General features: G+C 37.8%; 1 protein-coding gene across 28 annotated transcripts in view; it reads right to left on the reverse strand.

The window, feature by feature from the left end:
• The window catches only part of CDKL3 (cyclin dependent kinase like 3), a 108,885-nt gene that overhangs the window by 70,168 nt on the left and 14,033 nt on the right, over window positions 1-24,684 (reverse strand). For 26 of the 28 annotated variants that reach the window (XR_003130236.3, XR_003130237.3, XR_004803945.2 and 23 more), the window contains 3 exons: window positions 16,271-16,449; window positions 3,200-3,312; window positions 1,313-1,452 (listed from right to left, as the gene is read on the reverse strand). Coding sequence is in view for 24 of the 28 variants with exons in the window: in XM_025433221.3 (XP_025289006.1) it covers window positions 1,313-1,452; window positions 3,200-3,312; window positions 16,271-16,449 (432 nt within the window). In the remaining 4 variants the exon portion in view is untranslated. The remainder of the gene's footprint in view (window positions 1-1,312; window positions 1,453-3,199; window positions 3,313-16,270; window positions 16,450-24,684) is intronic. The other 2 variants (XM_049091784.1, XM_035697245.2) reach the window with 1 other exon arrangement.

The following is a 24,684-nucleotide window of genomic DNA, read 5'->3' on the forward strand; positions in this document are numbered from 1 at the left end:
GGGTCCTGGGATCGAGTCCTACATCAGGCTCCCCACAGGGTGCCTGCTTCTCTCTCTGCCTATGTCTCTGCCTCTCTCTGTGTATCTCTCATGAGTAAATAAATAAAATCTTAAAAAAAGAAAGAATAGTCTTTAGATGCTACATATTATATGTTTAACAAGTTTACCTAAACAATAACAGCAACAATTAAAATTGACAAAATTTGTCAACAGCTTAATCAAGGCCCTGTGCTTAGAACATTTTCACCATTACTTCATTTAATCCTCCAGCCCCCCAAAATAAAGACTGTTAATGTCGTTTTATAGCCCAGTAATCTGGGTCACAGAGATTAAGTGACTTTCCCAAGGTTACAGAGCTAATTAGTGACAGAGCTGAGTTTTAGTCTACGTGATTCCAGAGCTCCTTCCTATAAACACTACACCATACTTACTTTGAAATTTAGGTAACCACTTTTTTTAAAGGGCTATACATCAGAAATAAGATACTTCAGTTGACCTTGGGAAAGGAAATTAGCTAGATAGACAAAATAAATAGAAAAACATTACTTTCCACAGTAAATTCTCTTACTTTTTGAATTTTGCACTAAGTATGTTACTATCTTTATTACCTAGTTCAAAAAGAAATTTACATTTAAAAATAATTAGCGGGATCCCTGGGTGGCGCAGGGGTTTGGCGCCTGCCTTTGGCCCAGGGCACGATCCTGGAGACCTGGGATCGAATCCCACGCCGGGCTCCCAGTGCATGGAGCCTGCTTCTCCCTCTGCCTGTGTCTCTGCCTCTCTCTCTTTCTCTCTCTGTGACTATCATAAATAAATAAATATTTTAAAAAAATAATAAAAAAAAATAAAAATAATTAGCAAGTATTATATATAGTATAATGTTTTTGTTTTCTCCAAATTCAAGGTAAATTTTGGCATTGGTATACCTCAAACAACATTAAAACTGCAGTTGTCAATGCCTAGTAGATCTCTCAGGATACAAGTACACAAGGAACTTGGGTAGACTGGCTATTAAAAGGTGGTGATAAACATGGTTAAGTCCTTCAAAATTTTCCAATTTATCCCTAATGATCATTAAAATTGGGATAAACTAAAAATAATGGACAGGATCATCCTAGAGAGTTTTCAGTTCTAACAATCTATGAATTTTAATTTTTCTGGACTAAAGACAGAAAGTAGAAATACAGTAACTTTTAAGAGATAATATAAATGAATGTTATTGAATCCTTTTAGAATTTCATTAAAATAATAACAAAACTATATTATAATTTATGCAAATTTCCCAGAAATAAGTCCTTAATTCTTAACATACGTCAACTATATCTGCCAACAATCCATTTAGTTTTGGGTATTTTTTTCTTGCATTTTTGGTGTGTTGAACTTGAGGAAGAACCACCCCAGCAAAAATGGGACTCGTAGAAAAGATATTCTGTAAGTGAGGTGTCAAATTGCCTGAAAAAAGAAAAAAATATGAATATAAGAAAACAGGGAAATTAATCTACAATCAAAATAAACAAGTTACTATGTGGTCTGCATTAAATTACTAAAAAGAAAAAATTACTAAAAAGAGAATAACAAGTATGTTCTTTTAATTTCTTTTTAAGATTTTGTGTATTTATTCATGAGAGACACAGAGAGAGAGAGGCAGAGACATAGGCAGAAGGAGAAGCAGGTTCCATGCAGGGAGCCCATGCGGGACTCAATCCCAGGACTCCAGTATCATGCTGAACCAAAGGCAGAGTATCAACCACTAAGCCACTCAGGAATCCCATGTTCTTTTAATTTTTAAGGTTGAATAAGAAACCATCTGAATATAGCAAAAAAATTGGAAGTTTCCCCAGTAATCTCTTGATAGCATGTAGGCAGTAGAAAATTTAAAACCACCAGGTTCATTTTCATTTCCCCAAATATAAGACATATATAATGTTATCAGGAAAAGCACAAACTCTTACACATTTCTATATGGGTATCTAAATGGTCTAACAAGTGTTTATCAGCAAAGCCTTACTCAAACAGCTTCAAAGCCTTATTCAAACATTATTTATTACAAAGAAACAAGGCTATAGAGTAGAGGTAGAATAGAAAGAATTGTAAATAGGAATGGAGAGAGCTAAGTCCCAGTGCCAGTTTTGCGACAACTAGTTCTGTGATCCTGGGCAAATTCCTTCCCTCTCTATGCTTCTTCTCTAAGTTTCCTTACCTGGAAAGTGACAGAATTAGTCCCACCTCTAACATTTTTTCTAACATTACTCTCATAATTAGAACTTTAAAGATAACCAAAAAGGTGTGATGCTTTAAGACTTCAAACTGTATCTTTAATTAATGTTTATCCATACTTCATGATTTTTATAGTCACGTACAGTATCCTCCTCATGATCCTGTAATTACATGTTTATGTATAGCTTCTCTACCACAAAAGGAGCTCCTCAAGCTCATCATTCAGAAATATGTAAAAAAAAAAATTGAAACTCCATGATCAAGGTTATCCAGCAAAATGTTTGGGTAGTCAAAGCAGATCATCAAATAAGTAAAACTGCTCATCAAATGTATTTTTGGATAAGTTATTTAGCTACCTGGATATCCACTGTCGTTTTAAAAAAAAGTTTTCTCAATAAGTAACTTTCTATCTCTAAGTGCTTACAAAAAATCTAGATCAACTCTATTTTTTAAAAGTCCTCTTTGAAGGGTGTCTGGGTTTGCTCAGTTGATTAAGTGCCTGCCTTCAGCTCAGGTCATGATCTCAAAGTCCTGGGATCCAGGCCCACATCAGGCTCCCTGCTCTGCAGGGGGTCTGCTTATCCCTCTCTCTCAAATAAATGAATAAATCAAATCTTTTTAAAAAGAAAAGAAAAGAAAAAAATAAAATAAAGTCCTCTTTGAGAGACGCAAATACTTGTAGAAACCAAAATTTCAAAACAACTTTTAGACAAATTGAAGTGGGTTCCTATGGCACCATTTTTCTTAGTATCAGCCATTATCAAATGACTTAGCTATTTACAACCTGGCAAAGAAAATATTTACAAAAACAGATGAATTTTCTACCTTCTTTATCAGCACAAGGTGAACACTTCCTGCCATCTATCAAAACAATGTGCTTCCCTGTTCATATAAAGAAAAAACTCTGAAACTGAAAATCAAGCACAACTGATATAGCAATATTTACTTTAGTTATGTAACAGTGTATTTCAGTAGTACCTACCTACTTTTAAAACAATTTTATGAAGTAAATCCAAATCAGAACTGCTAGGAAGATAGGGATTTCCAGTGGCCATCTCAATGATCATACAACCCAAAGCCCAGATATCTACAGGTCTGAAACAAACAAGAATAAATACTTTTTTCATGGAGAAATATGTAAAATATCTCTTCTAAAAATTTTTAAAGATTTTATTTATTCATTCATGAGAGAGACGGAAAGAGAGAGGCAGAGACATAGGCAGAGGGAGAAGCAGGCTCCACGCAGGGAGCTCGATGTGGGACTCGATCCCAGGAACCCAGGATCACGCCCTGAGCCAAAGACGGACACTCAATCACTGAACCACCCAGGTGCCCCTAAAATTTTTTAAAATAAAGTTCCAGCCAAAGAAAAAAGAACAGTTAGGTAGTCTCATTTATAAATTTTCACTTTAATATCATATGCCAACTTTAGAATATATATATTAAACATTATCATCACATTTTACTAATAAAATTAGCTTGTATTTAAATCACATGAGAAGCCATGTAGTAGTCCAGATGAAAAGTAACTATAATTCTAAAATTGCTTCAGAAAATAAATGAAAATGAAAACACAACTGTCCAAAACCTTTGGGATGAAGCAAAGGCCATCCTAAGAGAAAAGTATACAGCAATACAAGCCTTTCTAAAGTAATAAGAAAGATCTCAAATACACAACCTAACCTTACATCTAAAGGAGCTGGACAAAGAATAGCAAATAAAACCTAAACTAAGCAGGAGAAGATAATTAATAAAGATTAGAGCAGATATCAATAAAATAGAGACCAAAAGAACAATAGAACAGATCAATGAAACCAGGACCTGGTTCTTTGAAAGAATTAATAAGATAGGGGTACCTGGGTGGCTCAATGGTTAAGCATCTGCCTTTGGCTCAGCTTGTGATCCCAAGGTCCTGGGATGGAGTCTCACATCAGTCTCCCCAGAGAGAGCCTGCCTCCCCCTCTGCCTATGTCTCTGCCTCTCTCTCTCTCTCTCTCTCTCTCATGAATAAATAAAAATCTTAAAAAAAAAAAAAAGAATTAATAAGATAAATAAACCCCCTGGCCAGACTTATCAAAAAGTAAAGAGAAAGAACCCACATAAATAAAATCATGAATTAAAGACGAAAGATCACAACCAACTCCAAAGAAATACAAATAATTATAAGAATACATTATGAGCAATGATATGCCAAAAATTAGGGAATTTGGAAGAAATGGATGCATTCCTAGAGACATATGAACTACCAAAACTGAAACAGGAAGAAATAGAAAACCTGAACAGACTCATACCCAGCAAGGAAATCAAAGCAGTAATCAAAAATTTCCCAACAAGAGTCCAGGGCCAGATGGCTTCCCAGGGGAATTCTACCAAACATTAAAAGAAGAACTAATACCTATTCTTCTGAAGCTATTTCAAATTATAGAAATGGAAGGAAAATTTCCAAACTCTTTCTATGAGGTCAGCATTACCTTGATTCCAAAATCAAAGACCCCACCAAAAAGAAGAATTATAGACCAATATTCCTGATGAACATTAATATAAAAATTCTCATCAAGATACTAGCCAACAGGAATCCAATAGGACATTAAAAGGATTATTCACCACAATCAAGTCGGATTTATTCCTGGGATGCAAGTGTGGTTCAACATCCACAAATCAATCAATATGATACACTACATTAATAAAAGAAAGGACAAGAATCATATGATCCTCTCAATAGATGCAGAAAAAGTATTTGATAAAGTACAACATCCTTTCTTGATTAAAACTCTTCACAGTGTAGAGATAAAGGAAACATAACAGTATCATAAGGCCACCTACAAAAAGCCCATAACAAATATCATCTTCAATAAGGAAAAACTGAGAGCTTTCCCCCTAAGGCCAGGAACACGTCAGGGATGTCCACTATCACTACCACTGTTCAACATAGTACTAGAAGTCCTAGCCTCAGCAATCAGACAATAAAAAGAAATAAAAGGCAGCCAAATCAGCAAAGAAGTCAAACTCTCACTCTTCGTGGATGACATGATACTAGATGTGGAAAACCCAAAAGATTCCACCTCAAAATTCCTAGAACTCATACAGGAATTTAGCAACGTGGCAGGATATATAATCAATGCATAGAAATTAGTTGCAATTCTACACACTAACAATGAGACAGAAGAGAAATTAAGGAGTCAGTCCCATTTACAACTGCATCAAAAACCATATGATACCTAGGAAAAAACCTAACCAAAGAGGCAAAGGATCTGTACTTAGAAAACTATAGAAGACTCACGAAGGAAAGTGAGGAAGCTAAATTTAAAAATTAAAAAAAAAAAGCGGGGGGATAGTGCCTGGGTGGCTCAGCGGTTGAGCATCTGCTGTCCTGGGATTGAGTTCTGCATTGGGCTTCTTGCTCAGCAGGGAGACTGCTTCTCCCTCTGTTTGCTGCTCCACTTCCTTGTGCTGACAAATAAATCAATAAAATCTTTTTTAAGATTTTATTGATTTATTCATGAGACAGAGAGTGAGAGAGAGAGGCAGAGACACAGGCAGAGGGCAAAGCAGGCTCCATGCAGGGAGCCTCATGTGGGACTTGATCCCGGGTCTCCAGGATCATGCCCTGGGCTGAAGGCAGCGCTAAACCACTGAGCCACCTGGGCTGCCCTAAAATCTTTAAAACAATAAAAGAAAATAAATAAAAAGTAAAAATTAAAAATCTTAAATTTTTTACCACTTATATTTATTTTTTTAATTACTTTATTTAAAGTAGGCTCCATGCTTAATGTGGGGCTTAAACTCATGACCCTAAGATCAAAAGTCACATGCTCTGAGCCAGCCAGGCACCCATATTTATTTAAGGTATTGTGAGTCTTCCATAATTCCGACTTTTTTCCCCACATAATCAGTTTTTTAAAAGATAGTTTAGGGAACCCTGGGTGGCGCAGCGGTTTAGCGCCTGCCTTTGGCCCAGGGCGTGATCCTGGAGACCCGGGATCGAATCCCACGTCGGGCTCCCGGTGCATGGAGCCTGCTTCTCCCTCCGTCTATGTCTCTGCCTCTCTCTTTCTCTCTCTGTGTGACTATCATAAATAAATTTTAAAAATTAAAAAAAAAAAGATAGTTTAAATTACTAGGACTTTTAAAGATTTTATTTTGGGGGGATGCTTGGGTGGATCAGTAGTTGAATGTCTGTCTTCAGTACAGGTTGTGATCCCAGGCTCCTGGAATCGAGTTCCACATTGGGCTCCCCATGTGGAGCCTGCCTCTCCCTCCGCCTGTGTCTCTCTCTCTTTCTGTGTCTCTCATGAGTAAATAAATAAAGATTTTTTTTTAAAGTAACTTCTACACCCAACATAGAGCTCAAACTTAACAACCCCGAGATCAAGCATCACATGCTCCAATGACTAAGCCAGACAGGCACCCACTAGGACTTTTTAAAAAGATTAATTTATCTGAGACAGTGAGTGGACTAGAGCGGGGAGAGGGAGAGGAAGAGAGAATCTCAAAGAGACTCTGCACTGAGCAGAGAGCCTGACACAGGGCTCAATCCCAGGACCCCAAGAACACAACCTGAGCCAAAACCAAGAGTCAGATTCTCAATCCACTAAGCCACCCAGGCACCACCCCAGTAGGAATTTTATACAGATAAAAAGTAGCCCAATCTCACATCCAGAAGAAATATAAACATTACAATGAGATAGAGCATTCAATGATGCAACTGATAAAAATTGTAATGGTGAAGCCATGGAAAATGAACACTCGTGTGGGAGTGTAAATCACAAAACTACTTTGAAGGGAAAACTGGCAAAAGCTACCAAAATTAAAAATGTACCTACTTTTGGCCAAACAACTTTATTTCTAGAAATTTATCCAAAGATCTACTAACATGCACAAAAATTAAATGATATGACAATTTCACTGAAGCACTGTTTGTGGTAGAAAATAATTAGAAACAACCTAAATATCCATCAATATGAGAATGGCTATGTAATATTTTGTACAATCAATTAAATATTATTCAGGTATTAAAAAAGAAGGTATATGCCAATATAAATTTATCTCCAAGGTTAACCCTCAAGTGAAAAAAGTAAAATTCACTGAACAATTCCAAGAAAATGTATATAAATAGAGAGATATTGCATGTTCATGAATAGGAAGACTCAATATTGTCAAAATGTCCGCTTTTTCCAACTTGATCTATAGATTCAATGCAAACCCAGTCAAAATACAATTTGGATATCAACAGATTGATTCTAAAGTTTATATTGTTAAAAAAGAGACCATAGGCCCAAAATGGAGTCACTTGTGCTAAGCCCACATCACCAAACTGAGACTTAATAGTTAATTTAGGGGTGCTTGGGTGGCTCAGTCCATCAACTAACTCTTGATTTTGGCTTGGGTCATGATCTCTGGGTCATGGAATTGAAACCCACTTCTGGCTCTGTATTCAGTACAGTCTGCTTAAAATTCTCTCTCTCAGGGTGCCTGGGAGGCTCAGTTGGTTAAGCATCTGATTCTTGATTTTGGCTCAGGTCATGATCTCAGGGTTGTGGGATGGAGCCCCACTTCAGGCTCCTCATTAAGCAGGGAGTCTGCTTGAGATTCTCTTCCTCTCCTCCTGCTCCTATTCTCTCTCTCAAATAAATAAATCTTAAAAAAAAGAAAAAAGAAAGGAAAAGAGGAATGCCTGGAGGGCTCAGTGGTTGAGCATCTGCCTTCAGCTCAGGGAGTGATCCTGGGGTCCAGGGATTAAGTCCCACATCAGGCTCCCCGAGAGAAGCCTGCTTCTCCCTCTGCCTATGTCTCTGCCTCTCTCTGTGTCTCTCATGAATAAATAAATAAAATCTTAAAAAAAAAGAAAAAGAAATAAAGAAAAATTCTCTCTCTGCCCCTCCCCCAGCTCATGCACATGCTCCCTTCTCAAATAAGTAAATAAATAAATAAATTCTTTAAAAAAAATACTTAATCAGTTTCAACTTCTTCCAGAAGTGGACTCTTATATCAGTCAATCTGGAATTACATGATCAGCACTAGTGAGGTAAACTGACAGAACCCTGCCATCCCCTAAAGGAAGGTGACCTTGCCACAATCTACTCTTTACTAGTAACTTCCTTGTTCTGCCCCACTCTGCCTATATAAATCTAATTTGTATAGCCCTTTGGTGTGCCTTTCTGTCTGCTAGATGGAATGTTGCCTGATTCACAAATCATTGAATAAAAGTATTTAGATCTTTAAATTTTACTCAGCTGAAATTTGGTTTTAACAATATGGAAAAGTAATAGACCCAGAATACATTGTTGAAGAACAAAATCAGAGGAAAGATACTCCCTGACTTCAAGACATATTATAAAGCTACAGTAATCAAGATAGTTTGGTATTGGTGAAAGAACAAACAGATCAAGAGAACAGAATACAGAATCTAGAAAGAGACTAATAAAAATATATTCAAATAAACTTTGACAAAGAAGAAAAGACAATTCAGCACAGAATAGAAAGTCTTTTCAACAAGTGATACTGGAACAACTGGACATCCATATGTAAAGAAATAAAAAGAACCTAGACATAGATCTTACAATTTTCACAGAAATTAACTCAGAATGGACAACAGATATAATATACAACACTATAAAACTTCTAGACAATAATATAGGAAAAAATCTAGATGATATTAGGTGATGAGTTTTTAGATACAACACCAAAAGCATAATCCACAAAAGAAAAAAGTTGATAAGTGGTACATCATTAAATTTTTTAAGATTTTATTTATTTGTCAGAGAGAGAGAACACAAGCAGGGGGATTGGCAGGCAGATGGAGAGGGAGAAGAAGGCTCCCCACAGAGCAGGGAGCCCACTGCAGGACTTGATCTCAGGACCTTGGGATCATGTTATGAGCTGAAGGCAGACCCTTAATCGACTGAGCCACCTGGGAGCTCCGGTACATCATTAAAATTTTTAAATTCAAAAAAAAAAAATAAATAAAAATAAAATAAAATAAAATTTTTAAATTCTGTTCTGTGAAAGACACTGATAAGAGGATGAAAAAAGAAACCACAGAGTTGGAAAAAATATCTGCAAAACAAATATTCAATAAATAGTTTGTGTCTAAAATATATAAAGCACACCTAAAACTCAACAATAAGAAAATAAACAATCAAGTTAAAAATACGAGGTGATAGCTCACCAAAAAAGATATACAAATGGCAAATACACATATGAAAAGATGCTCAACATCATAAGTCATCAGGGACTTGAAATTGAAGCAATAATAAGATAAATACCATAAACACACACCTATTATTAGGAAGACTAAAATCCAAAATAGTGACAATAGTAAATGCTTGTGAGGATATGGAGCAAAGGAACTCTCATTCCATGGGAATGCAAAATGATACAGCCACTTTGTAAGACAGTTTGACAGTTTCCAATAAAACTAAACATAGTGTTACCATACAAACTAGCAATAATAGCATGCCTCAGGGGTGCCTGGGTGGCTCAGTTGGTTGAGCATCTGAGCATTCAACTTTTGGTTTTGGCCAAATCATATCAGAGTCTTGAGATTGAGCCCCAAGTAGGGCTCTGCGCTTAGCGTATGGTCTGCTTGTCCCTCTCCCTTTGCTCCTCCCCTCACTGTCTCGCTCCCCCCTCTTTCTCTAATAAATAAATAATCTTTAAAAATAATTGCACTAATTGGTATTTACCCAAATGAGTTGAAAAACTTATATCCTTAAAAAAAACCTGCACATGAATGTTTACAACAGCTTTATTCGTAACTGCCAAAACTTGAGAGCAAGCAAGAAGCCCCTCATTAGATAAATGGATAAACTGTCATATATACACATACAATGGAGTACTACTTAGTGATTAAAAAATGACCTATCGAGACACAAAGCAAAGCAAAACCAAAAAATGGGGGAACCTTAAATATACATTGGTAAGTGGAAGAAGCCAGTCTGAAAAGGCTAAATAACATATGACCCCACACACATGACATTCTGGAAAAGGCAAGAGTATAGAGACGGTAAAAAAATCAGTGAATGCCAGAAGTTCAGGGAGAAGGAGGAAAGGATGAAAAGATAGAACACACACACACACACACACACACAAAAGAAAAGATAGAACACAGAGGATTTTTAGGGCTGTGAAACTATTCTGTACAATACTGTAATAGTGAATACATGACATTACACATTTGTCAAAATCCATAGGAAATCCAACACAAAGAATGAACCTTAATATAAAGTGATGGACTATAATGATAATGTATGAATATTGTTTTGTCGATCTTTTTCTAAGGTTTGTTTTTTTTAAGTAATCTCTAACCCAACATGGGGCTCAAACTCACAACACAAAGATCAAGAATCACCAGGTGCCCTTCACTTCTTTTTGACTTTGTGCTGGAGGTTCTGGGTAGAGAAATTAGGGAGAATGAGAGAAAAAATTTTACAATGTATTATCTGGTAAGGATTTGAATCTAGAATATACAAAGAATTCTTACAACTCAATAATAAAAAGCCAATACAATTTAAAAATGGGCAAAAGGGATCCCTGGGTGGCGCAGCGGTTTGGCGCCTGCCTTTGGCCCAGGGCACAATCCTGGAGACCTAGGATCGAGTCCCACGTCGGGCTCCCGGTGCATGGAGCCTGCTTCTCCCTCTGCCTGTGTCTCTGCCTCTCTCTCTCTCTCTCTGTGACTATCATAAATAAATAAAAATTTTTAAAAAATGGGCAAAGGATCTGAACAGACATTTCTCTAAGGAAGATATATAAATAGCCAATAGGCATATGAAAAGATGCTCATCATTAGTCATCAAGGAAATGCAAATCAAACCACAATGAGATACCACTTCACACCCAAGAGGATGACTAGAATCCATCTCAGATAATAACAATGTTGATGAAGATATCAGAGAAACTGTAACTCTCACACTCTGCTGGTGGGATTTTAAAATGATGCAGACACTGGGAAAACAGCTGGGCATGTCTCAAATGATTAAACATAAGATACCACAAAACCTATTAATTCTACTCGGAGGGAAATTAAAACATGTCTGCATAAAAACTGGTACATAAATATGTAGAGCAGCATTATTCATAATAGCCAAAAAGTGAATACAACTCAAATGTCCATCAATGGACAAATGGATAAACAAAAGTGATCTATCGGGGTACCTGGAAGGCTCAGAGGTTGAGTGTCTGCCTTCAGCTCAGGTCGTGATCCCAGCATCCTGGGATCGAGTCCCGCATCAGGCTCCCCGCAGGGAGCCTGCTTCTCCCTCTGCCTAGGTCTCTGCCTGTCTCTTATGAAAAAATAAATAAAATCTTTAAAAAAAAAAGTGATCTATCCAAATAATGGGGAAATAATTGGGCTATAAAAAAAAGGAAAGGAAGGGGTTGCCTGTCTGGCTCCGTCAGAAGAGCATGTGACTCTTATGTCTTGGAATTGTGAGTTCAAGCCCCCTCTACACTGGGTGTAGAGATTACTTAAAAATAAAATCTTGAAAAAAGAAAAAAAGGAAAGGAAGTACTAATATGTGCCACAACTAGGGTGAACTTTGAAACCATTATGCTAAATAAAAAAGCCAATAAATAAAATCCCAATAAATAAAATCTTTAAAAAAAAGAACAAGGGATCCCTGGGTGGCGCAGCGGTTTGGCGCCTGCCTTTGGCCCAGGGTGTGATCCTGGAGACCCGGGATCAAATTCCATGTCGGGCTCCCGGTACATGGAGCCTGCTTCTCCCTCTGCCTGTGTCTCTGCCTCTCTCTCTCTCTCTATCATAAATAAATAAAAATTAAAAAAAAAAAGACATATAAACCATGAAAGAGAGGGCTTCAAGAAGAGATGATCAGGGATCCCTGGGTGGCGCAGCGGTTTAGCGCCTGCCTTTGGTCCAGGGCCTGATCCTGGAGACCCGGGATCGAATCCCACGTCGGGCTCCCAGGTGCATGGAGCCTGCTTCTCCCTCTGCCTGTGTCTCTGCCTCTCTCTCTCTCTCTGTGTGTGTGACTATCATAAATAAATAAAAATTTTAAAAAAAGATTTATTTATATATATAGTTACGTATATTCTATGATATACGTATATATACACATAGACATATAATCCTATAATATACATACACATTCAGATACACAGATATAGCCATCCACACAACTGTGGTCTTAAAATACCATTTCTCACATAAAAATGCTAGGGCTTGGGCAGCCCGGGTGGCTCAGCGGTTTAGTGCTGCCGTCAACCCAGGGCCTGATCCTGGAGACCCAGGATCGAGTCCCACGTTGGGCTCCTTGCACAGAGCCTGCTTCTTCCCCTGCATCTCTGCCTGTGTGTGTGTGTGTGTGTGTGTGTGTCTCATGAATAAATAAATAAAGTCTCAAAAAAAATTTAAAAATGTGAGGGCTTATTGGTTAAATGACTGACTCTGGGTCTAGAGGGAAAAATGTAAAAGATGAGCCTGGAACTTCATGTGAGTCAGGTTGCAAGGAAACTATCAAAGACTATATACTTGGTCATGTTAAAAGAACTCAGGAGCCAACTTGAAAAGGCTCCCATCATCCATTGATGGAAAAATTTGAACACCAATAATAATTGTAATGTGTTGAAACCCATTACATATGTATAAGTCCATGAGTTCACAATACTTCTTTAATTAAGGTGACCATTGGGAAAAATTTCATTTTAATCATTTATCCTATCTTCTCTTTATGAACCATACCCCCAGTAACCAAGAGTAGATGAGGGGAAATGTCTCTTTATAAAAGCATTATAAGTAATAAAAAGAGATGATATAATTACAATACCACCATTTTTGCAAACCCCAATAAATCTAGCCATTAAGCATTACTGGCTACTAACATCACAGAAAGACACATTCAAACTCAAGCCTCTGCTGATGCAAGAAAACAACACTGCCTATAATCCTGCCAAACAGACTGAATCTCAGACTAATCCAACCTCTGGATCCAGGTGCCAATTTGTACAAAATATAAAGGACAAAGAAGTATGTTAAACTCCACTGCAAGTATGCAATCAACAAAATTCAGACTTAGGGGCAACCTGGGTGGCTCAGCGGTTCAGCGCCGCCTTCAGCCCAGGGCCTGATCCTGAAGACCCGGGATTGAGTCGGGCTCCCTGCATGGAGCCTGCTTCTCCCTCTGCCTGTGTCTCTGCCTCTCTGTCTCTCTCTGTGTCTCTCATGAATAAATAAAAAAATTTAAAAATTAAAAAAAATTTTCAGACTTAGAAACTCAATGATCTGGGTTCTCCAACAGGTTAAGTTGTAAGAAAAATAAAGGGATAGAGGAAATTTAAAAAACATAGCAGATCTGACTTAAATAAAAAATCAAAACTAGTTTTAACAAATATACCACAGTAATGTAAGATTATGATGTTGGGTAAAGCAGAAATTAGGTGAGGGCTGTATGGGAATTCTCTGTACTATCTTTGCAACTTTTCTATAAATGTAAAATTAATCCAAAATAAAAAGCGTATTTTAAAAAGGATGCCTGGGGGGTGGAGGAGAAAATCTAGGGTGGCCATAAAAAATGTAACAATAAGTGTTGGCAAGGATATGAAGAAATCATAGTCCCTACATTCTGCTGGCAGGAATATGAAACGATCCAGACACTGTGGAAACCAGTCTGGCAGCTCCTCAAAAGATCAAACATAGAGCTACCACAAGACCCATAATTCCAGCTCCCAGAGATGCACCCAAAAGAAATGAAGACACATGTCCACACTAAAACATGTACACAAAAAAAATAAATAAATAAATAAAAAATAAAACATGTACACAAAGGGATCCCTGGGTGGCTCAGTAACCAGTCTGCCTTCAGCTCAGGTCGTGATCCTGGGGTCCTGGGATCGAGTCCCACATCACATTCCCCGCAGGGAGGTTGCTCCTCCCTCTGCCTATGTTTCTGCCTCTCTCGTGTCTCTCAAGAATAAATAAATAAAATCTTAAAAAAAAAAAAAAGATATGTTTACACATGTTCTCAACATTAATCATCAAAGCCAAAAAGCAGAAATAATCAAGATGTCTATCAACTAATGAATAAATAAATAAAATGTGGTATAATCCATAGGGTGAATATTATTCAGCCATAAAAAGAAATGAAGTACTGATACATGCAACAACATGGATGAACCCCCCAAAACAATATTCAAAGTGAGAGAAGTTGGTCCCCCCAAAACAGATTTTGCATAATCTCATTTATATGAAGTGTCCAGAATAGGCAAAACCATAGAGAATAAAAGTAGACTGGTGATTGCTTCAGCCTGGAAGGCTTGGCAGGAAAGAGAAAGTGACTGCTAACAGATATAAGGTTTCTTTGGGGGTGATAAAAATGTTTTAAAATTTAATGTAGTAATGATTGTACAACTTTGTGAATATACTAAAAACAACTGAATTGTACAATTTAAATGGATGAATTTTATGGTATGTGAATCATATCTCAAAAAAAGCTGTCATTAAAAAAAGGCTAAACTAAGTACATACAGGTAAGTAGATAAAACTATTAAGAAATGCAAGGAACTGAATATAATAAAAGTCAACATCATGGTTACTTTTGGGATAAGGGAGTGATATAATTGGAATAGGGTACATGGAGGGTTTTCAGAGAGGCAGAAAAATTCTATTTTTTTAATGCAAGTATAATTTATATAAAATGCTGTATTAGTTTCAAGCATATGATTAGAGAATTCTATGCACTATTCATTGCTCATCATGATAAATGTTTCTTAATCCCCTTCACCTATTTCACCCATCCCTTTGCCCCAAAATTCTATTTTTTTATCTCATAGTGAAGCTATATACATTTGTTGTATGATCTTTTTTTCTGGGTATTGTTTTTCAATAAAAGGATTTTTTAAAATATGCACCACAGGGGCAGCACGGGTGGCTCAGCGGTTTAGTGCTGCCTTCAGCCCAGGGCGTGATCCTGGAGACCCGGGATTGAGTCCCATGTCCCATGTCGGGCTCCCTGCATGGAGCCTGCTTCTCCCTCTGCCTGTGTCTCTGCCTCTCTCTCTCTGTCTCTCATGAATAAATAAATAAAATCTTAAAAAAAAAAAAACCACGAAATAACAAAAATACTTCCTAATTAAAGGGAGCCCAATGCAGGACTCGATCTCAGGACTCCAGGATCACACCCTGGGCTGAAAGCAGGTGCTAAACCACTGAGCCACCCAGGGATCCCCTTGCTATTTTTTTAAAGATTATTTCTTCATTTCCCAGAGAGAGAGAGAGAACACACGCACAAGCAGGGGTAGCAGCAGGAGGAGAGGGAAAAGCAAGCTCTCCACTGAGCAGGGAGCCCAATGCCAGGCTCAATTCCAGGACTCCAGGATCATGATCTGAACCAAAGGCAAATGCTTAATGACAACTGAGTCACACAGGTGCCCCAAAGTTAGATACCATTATCAAAACAGAATAATGGTTTCTAAGAAAAGTGTGTGAAAATTATTCACTTATTTCTCTTATTTATTGTAATAATTTCAATCATTTAGTCCCTTTATGTACTTCAAGATTTGTTATTCGTATATTAGGTTGCGATTTCATATACTGTTTCTACTGTTTCACAATAGACTGAGGCCATGATACTTTTTTAAGGCATCTAGAGAACAGTACACTTTAAAAATTATTTACCAGATTTTGTAAAGAGGGTACCATATTTCAGAAAATAAGAAACGTGGCAGTTCCTATGGTAACAGTGGCAGAGTGAGGTAAATGGTTTTTAAATCTTTTCAGAATGTAGAGGCTAAAGATAAGCAGAGGAGGCAACTCTGCCAAGGGTGGGGCACAGTTTAAAGCAAGCTTGGATATAACTTGAGGGATGTCTGCATAGATCACCTGGGGTTGGGGCCACTCAATGGTACAGAGCAAGTGTGGTAACATCATTATCTGGCATGGCAGGTGCCTACAGGGTCCCTTGTTTTTTAGACATGTCCGTTTCTTATCCCTAATCCACAAACAGAAGGCAGAGGGTCGGTAGAAGGGGTGACAGATACACAAAGTGAAAAAAAGGATGACCAAGAAAGGTCAGACAGGACCCCAAAATATACATACTTTCCATAAGAAGTATCTTTTAATACTAATTCTGGAGCTCTATACCAGCGTGTGGCCACATAGTCCGTATAAATGTCCCCAGGAGCTGCTAGAGTTCGTGCAAAACCAAAATCACAGAGCTTAGTAATTCCTGACTGGGATACTAAAATATTCTCAGGTTTTATATCTCGATGAATGATCTAAAAAACAAACAGAGGATGCAATACATTAAAATGAGGTTTCATTATCTAAAGGATCACTCAAAAATTATATAGAGAAAAATCTAACTAATTAAGCCAGTAAAGCTATTTTCTTACTACATGCAAATGATTAACTACACAATGCAAAAGCTAAACAGTTTCAATTCTTGCCCCATCCATCGTCTCAAAATGAAATGAAGCCAGGAGCTCCTGGGTGGCTCAGTTGGTTTGAACCTCCAACTCTTGATTTTGGCTCAGGTCACCATCTCAAGGTGGTGGGATTGAGCCCTGCATTGGGCTCCATGCTCAGCGCAGAGTCCACTTGTCCCTGTCTCTCCACTCTGCCCCTCCCTCTCCCTTCCCCTATCTCCCACCATGCTTTCTTGCTTGCTCTCTGTTTCTCTCTCAAGTAAATAAAATATTTTTTTAAAAAATGAAATGCAGCCAAGAAAACAAACATAAAACTAAAAAGGTAAACCACATTCTCAAAAAGTAATCAAAAGAACTTAATGAAAAACAGGTTAACTTTCCTTTAAACCCACGTCATTCTAACTGCCCTCTCAAACCTTCACAGCTAAACCTCTTGAAGACATTCTCTCTACCAAGTCTTTTCTTTCTCACCACTCTCACTTAGTCCTTAAATATAATCTGTCTTTTGCTTCTACTTTCTATTAGACCACCCTAACCAGAATCATCATGAACTTCATTGTTGCTACATCCAATATATACCCCTCAATACACAACTTACTTGATATCTTAGTGTAAAAATGTTGCCAACTACTCCTCCCTTCCTGATTTCTGGGGCCTAGAATTCTCCCAGTCCCTCTTATTGCTGTGGCATTTCCTCTTTCTCTATGTATCTCTTAAAAGTAGGATTCTGGCCTCAGCCTTTCTTTTCTCATACATCATGTTCCTTGGGCAATCATATATACTCATTTGTTTTTTTGACCACTTTCTTCACTTGTTATGGGGAAACCATACTCTCGGTTTTCTTCTCACCTAATGGCTGTTATATCTCAATCTCATCTACTCTTCTACCTTTAGTAACTAACAATATACTGATGATTTCCAAATTTCTATCTGTAACCAAGATCTCTCTCCTGATTTCCACAAGGAGTGGAAGTCCGCAAGAAGTCCAACAAGGCTGACTCACATTCCCCTCAAACTTAGCAAATCCAAAACTGATTGCATCTTCTCCCCCAAACCTATTTGTTCTCAACAGTCCTTTAGCTCAGTGGATGGAACAAACATTGGCCCCATAGCTCAAGCCAGAAACCAAGATATCTTTCTCCTTCAGCTCGCATACATACTTCTGTCCCTTGTTCAAGTCCCCTCAACTCTCTCACCAAAATTACTACATTGCCAACTGGTCTCCCTGAATTCATTCTGATGCCCTCCAGTCCACTGTTAACAAAAGGCAGTCACGATACTATTTTAAAATCACACGTGTGTGGCACCCAGTTGGCTCAGGAGGAAGAGCATGTGACTGTTGATCTCAGGGTCATGGGTTTGAGCCCTATACTGTGTGTAGTGATTACTAAAAAAATTTTAAAGTTAAAAAAAATCACGTGTGATCATGTCACTTCTCTGCTTAACATCCTTTAAGGATTCCCCATTCCTCAGGACAAATTTGAAACTCCTGAAAATGGCTTTTAAGGCCTTGTAGAATTTGGCCCTTGTTCACTTCCTCAACCTTCCTTCCCTAACCTATAGGATATGTCCCAATTTTTCACAGTTTGTCTCATCTCTTGTTTGAGATTTTGCTGATGCTGTTCCAACTACCCAGAACACTTTGGCTGGCCAACTATTTTCTTAAGGCTTAGCTTAGATATTTATATTAGATGTTCCTTGTATATAGTCTCACATCATTTTGCTCTTCCCTCATCGCATTATTTGTCATGCCATATTACTAATTGCCTGTTTCCTTGTCTATAACTCCCACTAGACTGTGAGGTCCACAAGGGCAAGATGTATGTCTGTCTTGTTCAAGCTATATCTCCAGTGGCCAATACAGTCCCTAAAACAAAGAAAGCATTTAAAAATTTTATGAAATGAATGAAGCATCACTAACAAAGTGTCAGAGCACAGGTGAAAATGTCTCAGGGACAGAAATCTAAGATCTTTCCTTGCTTATACAGCTTACTCCTATAAGTCTTTGGGATTGGCTCTTATTCTGCCTCAGTCTTACTCTATAAATGGTCAATAATTTAACTTGAGGGTAATGAGCCACCTTAAATGTGCCATCTACAACTTTTTTTTATTTCTGTAAGCTTTATTAGATGACTACTATATGCCAGGCACCATACCAAGACCTAAGAATATGACCAAAAACTGACATAGAAAAGCACATCAAGACACCACACTTCACATATTCTGCCCATTACACATTCATCACCCTCCTCCACAGTCCTTTAAACACAGGGCAGAAAGATCCACCTGGTTGATAGCCTAATATTCTCATTCTTTTCCACAACTAACACCATGACTATATGTGGAACTTTGTGATCCTTGAGGACCAAGCACTCTCCAAATCCCAACTTCTAAAACTCTTTGTTTGACTACATCCTCCTTGGTCTTCCACTATTATACTACGACCTCCATAAATAGGGGATTTCTATTTGTTTAGGTCTTCTTTAATTTCTCTTAATGTGTAGTAGTTTTCGGTTTGTAGGTTTTATATATCTTTTATCAGATTCTCCCCATTTCTTATATTTGAAGCTGTTTAATTACTTTTTTAAAAAGACTTTATTTTTGGCCCGCCTGTGTGACTCAGTCAGTTAAGTGTCCCACTCTTGGTTTTGGCTCAGATCATGATCTCAGGGTCATGAGGTGAGCCCTTACATCGGGCTTTGTATTCAGTGCGGAGTCTGCTTGAGAATCTATCTCTCCTCCTCTCTCTGCCCCTATCTTCCCAATGCACTCTCTCTTGTGCTCTCTCTAAAATAAATAAATGTTTTTAAAAAAAAAAGGAAGATTTTATTTTTAAATAATCTTTTCACCCAACCTGGGACTTGAACTCAGAACCCTGAGATCAAGAGTCACAGGCTCTCCTGACGAAGCCAGTCAGTTACTCCTGTTTAATGGTATTTTTTATTTTAATTTCTGATTGCTGATTGCCAATACATAATATAATTAATTTTGTTATATAGAGCTTATATCCCACAACCTTGATAAACTTACAAATTAGTTCTGTTAATTTTGTTGCAGATTCCACAGGCTTTTCTATATAGATGATCATATCATCTATAAATAAAGACAGTTTTACTTCTCAAAAAAAAAAAAAGTACCATTTCACACCCACTAGAATAGTTACAACCAAAATGACAATAAACAAATATTGGGGAGGAAGTGGAAAACTGGAATGCATTGATAGTGGGACTGTAAAATGATACAGCCACTCTGGAAAATAGTTTGACAGTTTCTTTAAAAAGTTAAAACAAAAAAGTTAAAACATAAATCACATAACTCATATGGTTTATTTTTCTTTTAATGTAAGCCCTACAACCAACATGAGGCTTGAACTCATGAACCCCAAGATCAAGAGTCACATGCTCTACTGATGAAGCCAGTCACTCTTACCCATGTAATATTTTTATTTTTTTAAGATTTATTCATTATTTATTTGAGAGAGAGTATGCACACGAGAGTGCATGAGTGGAGGGACGGGCAAAGGGAGAGAATCTTCAAGCAGGCTCCTCACTGAACTCTGAGCCCAATGGGGGTGGGGGTGGGGGTGGGTATCTTGATTTCATGACCCATGAGAACATGGTCTAAGCCCAAACCAAGACCTGGATGCTTAATTGACTGAATCACCCATGCACTCCCCCATATAGTATTCTGGATTGCCTTATTTTATTTCCTTCTCCCTCGCTACTGGGAGCTTTGTAAATCAACAGTCCCCAAAATCATGGTGAAAACCAGTAGCCTAGCAGCCATCCGAGAAAGTAAAATGGGTGGTATCTCCTCCAAAGCTCCATTCCCAGGTAATTGTCATTGGCTTTTGGACAAGTCACTGGAAAATCCCACCAGAAGCCTTCCCTTTATTTGACCTAAGGCAGAGCTTGCCTTCAAACAGCCTTCTTCCTGGGGCCTTGGTCAGAAATAATCAGCAGCCACTTTATAACATGATAGCCACCTGAGGTGGCTATAACAATTAGGACAGGGGATCCCTAAAAAAAAAAAAAATTAAAAAAAATTTTAAAAAAATAAAAAATTAAAAAAAAAAAAAAAAAAAAAAAAGGACAGGGGATCCCTGAGTGGCTCAGCGGTTTAGCGCCTGCCCCTTTGGCCCAGGGCGTGATCCTGGAGTCCCAGGATCAAGTCCCACGTCAGGCTCCCTGCATGGAGCCTGCTTCTCCCTCTGCCTGTGTCTCTGCCTCTCTCTCTGTGTGTCTCTCATGAATAGATAAATAAAATCTCTTAAAAAAAAAAAAAAACAATTAGGACAAACAACAAGTTGACCAAAATACTTAAAAAGAAGGGTTGGGACTAAGATGTCCATAAAGGGTTTAAAAAGCTTTAACATATTCCTGAGAATGCAAAAGGCCACATGCAGAGCTGTGCACATGTCCAGGAAAGATTTGAGATGGTATGGAAGCTCTTACCTGTGGACAACCTTGAGGTTCTGAGCAAGCAAGGTGAGGCTAAGTTAGAGCTGCAAACTGCCTGCCTGAACATTGAGGGCATGTCCCAACACACTGAAAGAGCCCCTCGGTAAAAAAGGCTGAGAGATTTCTTGGTTTCAGGCATTTAAGGAAACTTCTGTCCAACCATTAGCTAACCACTAAGCCAAATGAGCAGAGATTTCTGTCACACATGAGGAAGAATACATATTTGGCAGAATTAGTTCAGTAAAGTGACTAAACAAACAGCCACAACAACAAACTCTGAGAGATGGGAAACTGATTTCCAGAGTTTCCACATTATATTATCTTTAATTCACTTTTCAACAAAAAAAAAATATAAATTTCAAAAAATTTTCCCCCTAAAAAAGATATGCAAAGAAAAGTATGGCCCATTAATGGAAAGAAAAGCAGTCACTAAGAAATCTTCCCTGGTGTGCCTGGGTTTCTGTGCAGGTCACGATCTCATGGGTTGTGAGACTGAGCACCCCATTGGGCTCCACGCCCAGAGGGAGACTCTGCTTTAAGACTCTCTCTCTCTGTCCCTCCCCTCATTCACTCTCACTTTAAATAGATAAAATCTGGGTGCCTGGGTGGCTCAGTAAGTTAAACGTCGCCTTAGGCTCAGGTCATGATCCCAGAGTCCTGGGATCGAGGCCCACATCAGGCTCCCTGCTCAGAGGGGAGCCTGCTTCTCCTTCTCCTGCTGCTGCTCCCCCTGCTTGTGCTCTCTTCCTCTATCTGTCAAATAAAGTCTTTAAAAAATTAAAAATAAAGAATATCCATAGAGATAAAAATTGTTAAAAAGAACTAAATACAGAAGAACACTATCAAGAGAGCAAAAAGACAATCCACAGAAGAAAATATTTATAAATCCTATACCTGATAGGCACCTAATACCCAAAATATATAAAATATAATTCAACAATAAAAAAACAAATCACCCAGTTTAAAAATAAGCAAAGGACTCAAATAGACATTTCTTCAAAGAATATATACAAATATGAATTTGACAGTTCTGAAGTTTTCATTTTAATGAAATTTATACTGTGTGGTCTTTTACATCTGAAGTTTTTTAAGGTTCTATTTATTTGGGAGAGAGCATGCGTAAGAGGCTGAGAGAGTTAGAGCAAACAGGTAGGGGAAGGGACAGAGAGAGAAGGAGAAGCAGATTCCCTGCCGAGTAGGGAGTTTAATGCAGGGCTGGATCCCAGGACCCAGGATCACGCCTGAGTTGAAGGCAGACCCTTAACCTACTGAGCCACCCAGGTGCCCCTACATCTGAATTTCTTCATTTAACATGATTTTTTCCAGGTTCATTCATGGTGTAGCAGGTATCAGTACTTCATTCCTTTTACAGCTGAATACATTTCATTGTATGTATATACCTTATTTGTTTATCCATTCATCTGGCTGATATATATTTGAGTTGTTTTCACTTTATGGTTATTACAAATAATGCTGCTATGAATATTCTCGTGCAAGTGTTTATGTGAACACGTTTTCAATTCTCTTGTATAGATACCTAGGACTAGAATTGCTATGTCATATGGTAACTCTATATTTAACTTTTTGAGGAACTGCCAAACTTTTTTCCATACCATCTGCACCATTTTACATTACCACCAGCAGTGTACAAAGGTTCCAATTTCTCTACTTCCTCGCCAATATTTGTCATTGTCTGCTTTTTAAATTACAGCCAGCCTGGTGGGCGTGAAGTGACTTCTCATTGTAACTTTGATTTGTATTTTCATAATGACTAATGATATTGAGTATCATTTCATGTGCTACCAGCCATTTATATACCTTGTTTGGAGAAATGTCTATTCAAGTCCTTTGCCCCTATTTAAATTGGCTTGTCTTTTTACTCTTGAGTTGTATTTTACATATCCAGGATACTTATCATATATATGATTTGCAAATATTTTCTCCCATTTTGTAAAATTTTTAACTTTTTTTTAAGATTTTATTTATTTATTCATGAGAGACACAGAGTAAGAGGCAGAGACACAGGCAGTGGGAGAAGCAGGCTCCAGCCTGCTGTAGGACTCGATCCCGGGACTCTGGGATCACACCCTGAGCCAAAGGCAGACTTTCAACCACTGAGCCACCCAGGCATCCCAACTTGTTACTTTCTTAATAGTGTCCTTTAAGGGACGCCTGGCTGGCTCAGCAGTTGAGCATCTGCCTTCCATTCAGGGTGAGATCCCTGGTCCGGGGATTGAGTTCTTCATCAGGCTCCCTGTGAGGAGCCTGCTTCTCCCTCTATGTCTCTGTCTCTCTGTCTCTGTGTCTCCCATGAATAAATAAATAAAATCTTTAAAAAAAAAAAGTGGCATTTGAATCACAAACATTTTTAATTTTGACAAAGTCCAATTTGTTCATTTATTTCTTTGATTGCTCTTGCTTTTGATGCTATATCTAAAGAACTATTGCCTAGGGATGCCTGGCTGGTTCAGTCAGCAGAGCACGCAGCTCTTGATCAGGTTTGTAGGTTCAAGCCCCACGCTGGGTGTAGAGATTACTTAACAATAAAATCCACTTAAAAAAGGAACTAATACCCAATAAATGGCTCACACAGTTTTTCATCTACATTTTCGTCTAAGAGTTTTATAGTTTTAGCTCTTATATTTATGTCCTTGATTCATTTTGAGTTAATTTTTGTATATAGTGTGAACTAGCAGGCCTAGGATTCAAACAAAGAGTTTGCTTCTCCTTTACTTTGTAGTGGAATGCTCAGAACTACGTAAAACTCCATGTCGAAATCTGATTTTTCACCTGAAACTAATATGACACTGTATGTTAACTAACTTGAATTTAAATAAATTAAAAAATACATTTAAAATTTTTTTTAAAAATCTGACATAACACCTCTGCTTATGTAGCCCTGTGTACTTGAATATAAGTCATTTGAGGAGAGAGCTTAAATTTCCATATCATCTAACAGTCTCAGAGAACCTGATTCTAAATCAACTAGAACTTCAATTTGATAAACTTTTCAGTTGGAAAGTTATACAATTGAATGCTAATGTGTATGTGAAAAAATAAGTCAATAAATTCCAGAAAGAGACTAAATAAGGATGTATGAGGTACATCAAAAAACTAGGAATTCCCTGTTTGCCCTAAAAACCAAATGGAAAATGCAGGCCTTGATTGGATCCTGATCTTAATAAATCATTTGTAAAAGACATTTAGGAGCAACTGGGTACATTTTAGCATAAATTTGGTATTACATGACATTAAGGAATTATTGCTTATTGTGCAGATGTAATCACAACTCTGAGTTACACAGAAAAATGTTTTTATAAAGAGATACACAGTGACATATTTAGGGATAAAACATTAAGGTATCTATAATTTAAAACACCTCAGAAGACAAAATAGATGAAGCACATATAGCAAAATACTAATATATTAAAATATATTATTTTTTAAGATTTATCTATTTGAGAGAGTGTGTTCACATGTGTGCACAAACGGTGGAGGCAGGGAGGGAAGAATCTCAAGCAGAATCCATGCTGAGTGCATAGCCCAATTTGGGACTCTATCTCATGACCCAGAGATCATGACCTGAGCCAAAACCAAGAGTGGGCCACTGAAATGACTGAGCCAC

The sequence above is a fragment of the Canis lupus genome, chromosome 11 (genome assembly GCF_003254725.2).
Source record: "Canis lupus dingo isolate Sandy chromosome 11, ASM325472v2, whole genome shotgun sequence".
Classification (NCBI taxonomy): domain Eukaryota; kingdom Metazoa; phylum Chordata; class Mammalia; order Carnivora; family Canidae; genus Canis; species Canis lupus.